Raw genomic sequence first — 6,839 nt, 5'->3', positions numbered from 1 at the left:
GGGGCACGAAGAGGAGCCGCAGATGTTCCTAGGAAGGCTCCTGACAGTGCTGGGCTCGGTGACAGCGCTGACCCTGCTGCAGAGCTCTCTGAGGTTGCGCTGGAGCCTCCTCGTCTTGGTCTTCTCCAGCCTGGTGTGGCTGTGCCGCTCGCCAGCTTCCCCTCGCTCCCCCCAGCCCTCAGACCGCTGCTGGCCGGCACGGCCGGGGTGGCAGGCTGCCTCCTGGCACTCTGTGGCGGGGAGCACGGCATCTTCTCGGCTCACAGCCGAGGAGCGCACCACCAGCATCATCGCCACCCACGGCTCCCCAGCGTGGAGGAAAAAGTGCCTGTGATCAGACCAAGGAGGAGATCTAGCTGCGTGTCCTTAGGGGAAACTTCGGCCAGCTACTACGGCAGCTGCAAAATGTTTAGGAGACCCTCGTTGCCTTGCATTTCCAGAGAGCAGGTAGGTTTCTCCGAAACTTGAGAGAGAAACTTTCCGAGGAATGAGCGCCACTCGCTTTTCCTAACCGCTGTGTACGTCTGTGCTGGATGTCTGCTTCCTGGCAAAGTCCTGCTAGAGGAATGGAGGGAAACGTTAGTCCCTTAGCGGGTTTCTCCGCTCGGCTCTGTACAATCGATATAGTCCTTTATTTCTGAGTGGGAGCTAAATCATAATAATGTATTTGCTATAGGACAGAAGGCTCGCTCGCTTTTTATGTGATCTTAAATATTAAACAGTAGTTATTGATTAGAACAAAACCTCAAACCAAACATCTTCAGCTAGCAGTTACCTTGTTATTGTGATTATTTCTTTTCCAAAACCCCCCACCTCCTCCACTTCTGGCAGATTTTACGAGAGAAAGAAACCACAGCTTTCTAGCTGCTCGGCAGTTCTGGTCCTTCCCTCTTTCTACCGACAAAATGATTGCCAAGTGCTAAAGAAAGACCAGGTTTTGAGGGATATTATTTATCAAATGTTGGCGTTGTTTGAGCGGCAGCTGTCCTGCCTCTCGTTTGTTCCTCTGTCTCCCTCTCACCCTCTCTTCCTCGCTCCACCTAAGTTAACGTTAGTTTTGCGTTGATGGGTTTTAAGAAACCTCTTTTTACAGAAGAGAGAGCTGTTCAGTAGGGTCTGGAGGGATGCCCGAAACGCTCAGTTTTCTTGAATGGAACTCTGTTGGTTTCTACCTCCCGGAAAACTTTTCAATGAGTCTTGTTTTTTGTAGCGTAAACCCCCGTGCGTGGGGGGGAGTTTGTTTTTATTTGGGCACTTGCACGTCAACTGCAGGAACATCGAGTTGTGTTGGAACTGGCCCGAGGCTGCTGCAAGTGGATTATCAGCCCGTTGTAGGAGGCAGAATAAGGGGAGTGTGTTCAATAAACGTGCAAGTGAGCAGTTTCTGGGAAGTGACTGTTGCTGCAGAATCCCCTGTCTGTTACTGTCGTGGCTGAAATTCATGGGTGCTAAATGAAATTTTCTAACTTTGCATTGACGTGTATTCTGTAATGCACTTCTTACGATTGATTGTGAATTAGGTCTAAGGAAATACGGGGTGAATCTGAAACGGTGGAGTAGTTTTCGAGCATTTTCCCCCCCTGTGTTTGCACAGTAGAATTAATATAGCAGTATTAAAAGGTCAAAATGCAAGTATGCTATAAAAGGCTTCAGAAATAACTCATTCAGTAACTTGTAGACTATCTAACGCATACAATGAAAGATACATTAAAATATTGTACTAGCAGTTAAGATATGTAGGGAATATTGTATAACAATTTACTTTTTCTGTTCCCTTCGAGACAGTAAATGCGCCCTTTTTCTGTTACGTTGGTCTGCAGTACAGAAATCTCAGAAAATGTGATTTCATTAACCTTTCTAGATGATAGAAGATATTTGTTCATATGCATGTTACTAAAAGCTTCCTTTGACGTTCAACTCCCTTCTTAAAGGCATGCGCATATTTCAAGTTAGGGCATTCATTATTCTTTAAGTAACATCATAAATGTCAACTGTAACTAAATATGTAGAATTTATTGGCGGTACTTAAATCATACATGTTCATAATAAAATGTAACTGTTTGGTAGACTTCCAGAATTGGATATCTTTGTTATCACTAGATGTGAACAACAAAGAGATATGGAGGACTTCATTTTCCTAATAGTCTATTATGCTTTACAGTAAATATTTGTACTTTGTTAAGAGCAGCTTAAATGGGATTCACAGATACTTGTTCTGTACCGTATTTTATATGCAATTTTACAAGGATAACACAGGTTAAATCTTCTCCTGTCTGACTTGGAGAGAGATCAGACATAGCAGAGATGATAAAACATCAATTGTTTGAGCAGGAGGAGGGAGAATTAAGCCCATAATGTGTGACTTTATTTGAATAAACAGCACAAGGTTTTTATGTTGCTTCCTTTAAACAGAAGAAATGTATGCACTTAGTGCTTTTCAGAGAGAATTTATTGTGTGAGTTTTCTTTAAGGGCTGATTACATGTTTTGCAAATCTTTATAAAATATTACAGTGGTTCTTTTCCAGTATTAATATTTTAAGAGGGAGTTTAATGAGCATTGTTAGGAACATCAGTACAAGGAACGTGCTGCAAGTCCGTCATGACAGGAATACTTTGATAAATTAGTTGTTACTGTGATTCTATTAGATGTATTTTGTGTGATTGTTACAAACCTCTTGTATGTAGAGGTTTAGGTCAAATATAAATAGCAGGTCAGAAGGTGATCCCAAGGATCATCTGGTTCAACCTTTCTTGGCAAAAGCACTGTCTAGACAAGATGGCCCAGCACCCTGTCCAGCTAAATCTTAAAACTGGAGAATCCACCACTTCCCTGGGGAGATTAATCCAATGGCTGATTGTTCTCATTGTGAACAAATTTTCTCTTGTGTAGATTTTAATTATTCTTTGAGGAAAATAGGGAGTATTAGTATTGACCTTAAATTTTCAGTTATGCGTTGATTTGAAATTATGTGGGCTCTCTGTCTAGTTAAATGCACAAGAAAATAATTATATTTAGTTGATTGGGGTTTTTCCCTTTAATAAATTATTTTCTAAGGGGTTTGTGTGCATCGAGTGGGAGGCAGGATGGAATATGAAAATGCAGGTATGTGGAACCAGTCCTGTGTGCACACAGAAACTGGATATAGCTTTTGCTGTTTTCTGGGGCACAAGTGGAAAGAGGCCCTGTAAGCACGATCCTGTAAAAGTTTGCTAATTTGAGCAGTCCTCATGACAAATATTTAGATTTAGTTGCTGCACTTCAACAGGTGCAGCAACTATAACACTGGAGGGTTGAAGAAATTAGTTTACCTTTATTCTTACCTTTTATATGAACACCCATATTAACTTTAGCCATCAAAGTCGGCAGATTCCTGCTGTGTGTAACTTCTCTGCAATACATATGTCTGGCAATGTAGTTTGAGGTGGGAGAAAAGAAATTTGAATAATTATATCTTTAAATTTTTATGTACATATACTTAAATGCCATTATCAAATATATAAATACACATAGAAGGAAACAATATGAATCAAATTAAGTCTAAAAGTCAGGCAATTGAAATGTCTTTTCTGAACTCTGCTATATTAACACTTCTGCTCCCAGAAATTCATGTTACTTTAGGAGTAAACAAGCTTTTATATTCTTACTTCAGTGTTTGTCTTGGACCCAGGGAGGAATTGTAGTAAGACTGCAGGACTGATTGGTATTTCAAATTTTGTGTAGGTCATATTTTGATTGCATGTGTTAATGGGATGCTAATCTGTTAGCTGTACCTATTGCTACTGATATCAAAGGGTTTATCTTCATTGGCTGTTGCATATTTAGCACTTAATTTCATAATTTCTTTTTTGCCTAAAAGCCAAATCAGAACTGGGAATCTAAAAGGTGATTGTCACTGTTGCAGATGTTGTAAATACTGTTCTGAAAAATATGGTAGTAAAACTTTTTTCCTTTAAATTGATGGTGAGCTTGCATGAGAGAGCAAACAACTATGTGTAGGAAATCAAACACAGGAGCTTCTCAGAATCCAGAAAGAATATGTGATTTCTAAAATTCATGTTTTTCCTCCAGTAAAGAATAGGCCTTCCTAATTAAATACACATAAGTGTCCAAAACAGTCTGCAAACAGAGTTGATACATTTTCTGGTTACCTGATCAGGTTAAAACTCATAGGAAAGCTGTGATATTTCATGGACAAGGACTGCCTTCATATTGCACTCTGATAATTGCAGGAAGAATTGTCTTGTGTTTAGGTTGTTGGATTGGCTGCTACCTCTCCCCAGTTTCTGTTCCAAGCTATCTCGTACCTCTGATGTATTACCCTAGGAAGATAAGGGCTTGATTTCAAGAGTCTAAAATATTTGTGTAACTTGAAATTAATGCAGTTCCTTATTTGCTAAGGAAATTTACATCGGCGTCTGTTTCCTATTTGTGAAACAAATTATACTTTGTCCTTAAATATTCAGGCTATAAACTTCCTAGTACAGAAGCTGTCAGTTAATGTGTATTTTAGAGTGTCTTATAATTGTTGAATTCAAATACTGTTTGCAGCCCAAAAACATGTCAGCCTTTACCTGTTAATTGCAGCCAATAACAAAAAATGTCATTCTTTTTGCTATGTATTTGACAAACTAGCTCTTTGATATTTTAAGTTTCCCCCTCCAGATTACAACGACTGTTACCACAGTTGTACCTGCATGTCAAGATCTGTTTCTGTTGTTAACAGAATCTTCATGTCTCTCAGGTTTGTCTTATGGGGAAAAATCAAGGTAGCAATGTGTGTTGAGCTGTGAATGTAATTAGTTTCAATGGGATGCAGCTGAGTGTGAGGAATGTGTAAAGGGAAGGATTACATGGTGAAAGCAACAGACTTGGAAAACTTTCTGCAACCGTATTTTGGATGAGTAGGATTCTATTGTTTCTCTCTGACCTTGACTAAATATTTTGTGCTGGATGAAATGTGAAATGAGAAGACTCTTGGTAAGAGTTACATCCTTTTTTTTTCCCCATTTTTTTATATTGGTTATATAGTTTTATTCTTAAAGTATTATACCACAAAGAAAGGATGATTTGAGTATGGTTTGTCCATAGAGAGGTCAGAGTTCAAGATGGTATCCTGTGGCGAAGTGATCCCAAGGATTATGCAGTGGCTCACAGAGAATGACAAAAAAAGTATATTAGGGAAACCGAGTGCAGTTAAGAACTCTGTTAGCCAAGTTTACCTTGAGCTGGCTTTCAGATATCCAAGACTTGGTGGCAGTTCATATTCTGCACAACTAAAAAGCAGGGAAGCATGACTGTAAGTTGCCAGTGTAGCAAAGGAGTTTGGCTGTTTCTTCAGGTGTGTTTTCCTGGAAAGAAAATGTAAATGGAGAAAGGAAGGAGATCAAAGACAACTGCTGTGCAAATGCTGGAGAAATTTGGTGGAGGAAAGAAATGGAAGAAACTTTGAGAGATGGTTTTAAGAACTGCATGATTGACTGTGTTGAAGAAAACTAGCAGAATAATATTCAGCTTGGACTAATATTCAGCTTGGACCAGGAAGATGTTTTATATTTATGAAAGAAACTTGTATAGATGAGGAACAAAAGGTTCCCAGAAGAATCTAGAATGACAAAGCGAACAGCCTCCATGCTGAGGCTTGTAAACAGTATATTTCTGTGAGGTTAAATATGAAAGGGAAGAGAATTGCAAGGAGTTGGGTATATCTTCCTGAGAAAAAGACTCATTTTCTGACACAATGTAAGTCTGAGCACATATATGCCTGACAGTACTATCCTAATAGTTGAACTTGACCAACAGAACTGATTGAATACCGAGGCCTTAGAAGTTCCAAATTGCAGCAAGTTTTATGAAAAACAGGTGAGTGGGAAGTGAAGGGACCCTGTGGAAAATGCCCCAACACAGAGCAAGTCTGCAGTGTGAGCTGGACTCTAAGAATCCCCATGACAGTGTCTCATGTCATGAGTGAATACCAGAATGGAGGTGGGGTGAGGTGGGGATTCTGGTAAAGCCTGGGCCTTAGGTGACGTTTGATAGGAAAGTTATATTTTTTAAAAAAGCCTTTTTCCTCCTGTTTTTCTTTTCCAATACCTAAAAATGAAAACTTCATGTAGCTTTACCACCCTTCAAACAAATCTCTGAACAAAGCCAACTGCAACTATCAGATGATACTTATTGCTGAAGATGGGAAAGAGTAAATCTTTTACTTTTATGTAAAGATAAGTATTACAGGTAGGGAAACTGGGAGATGGAGTCTGTTCTATTGTTGATGCAAAAACTTGTTGAGGAAAACAGTTGAGAAACTTCTGCCTGCCAATGAGGAGGGAGGACAGACCACAGGAGGCTGCAGACATAGAATATTTTGCTGGAATCTTACTGATTTTTCCAGGCTAACACTATGTGGAGAGCAAGCTGAAAGAATAGTTGAAGATGAGAATAAAGGGGAACAAAAGGAAATGTTGAATTTCAACATGTCCTTTATAATGAGTGAAAACAATGCTTAGAAGATGGAATGACCCAACAGAATAAATTTAAGTGGTGAAAACAAAAAAGGGACTTTCCTGCAACTCAATAGCAGAAATGAAAATTTAAGGTAAAGCTAGAGCTTGGGTTAGTCAGGGCAGACTGTGTAATGTATGATTGATTGTCAGTGAAGCATAAAAAGGACCAATAACTTTAAGGATCCAGTGGCAGTAAAAGTGTACTAGAGCCTTCAAAACAGACAGGAGCCATGGATGTTGGTAAATTGGAGTTCACAGGGTTAGGAATAAACTGACAGGTGATGGCATTTGGGGAAGGGAAGTGTGAAAGAAACAGGTCAGAGAGATCTGTGCTTAA

General features: G+C 39.6%; 1 protein-coding gene across 1 annotated transcript in view; it reads left to right on the top strand.

The window, feature by feature from the left end:
• The window catches only part of PDE3B (phosphodiesterase 3B), an 87,180-nt gene that overhangs the window by 1,095 nt on the left and 79,246 nt on the right, over positions 1–6,839 (top strand). Inside the window, exon 2 of the mRNA XM_018075953.2 lies at positions 12–447. Within this exon, the coding sequence (XP_017931442.2) occupies positions 12–447 (436 nt within the window). The remainder of the gene's footprint in view (positions 1–11; positions 448–6,839) is intronic.

This window comes from Manacus vitellinus, unplaced genomic scaffold, assembly GCF_001715985.3.
Source record: "Manacus vitellinus isolate BGI_N305 unplaced genomic scaffold, ASM171598v3 scaffold_30_pilon, whole genome shotgun sequence".
Taxonomy (NCBI): Eukaryota; Metazoa; Chordata; class Aves; order Passeriformes; family Pipridae; genus Manacus; species Manacus vitellinus.
Note: the sequence above shows the minus strand (reverse complement) of the source record. Positions and strands in the feature narration are given on the sequence as shown.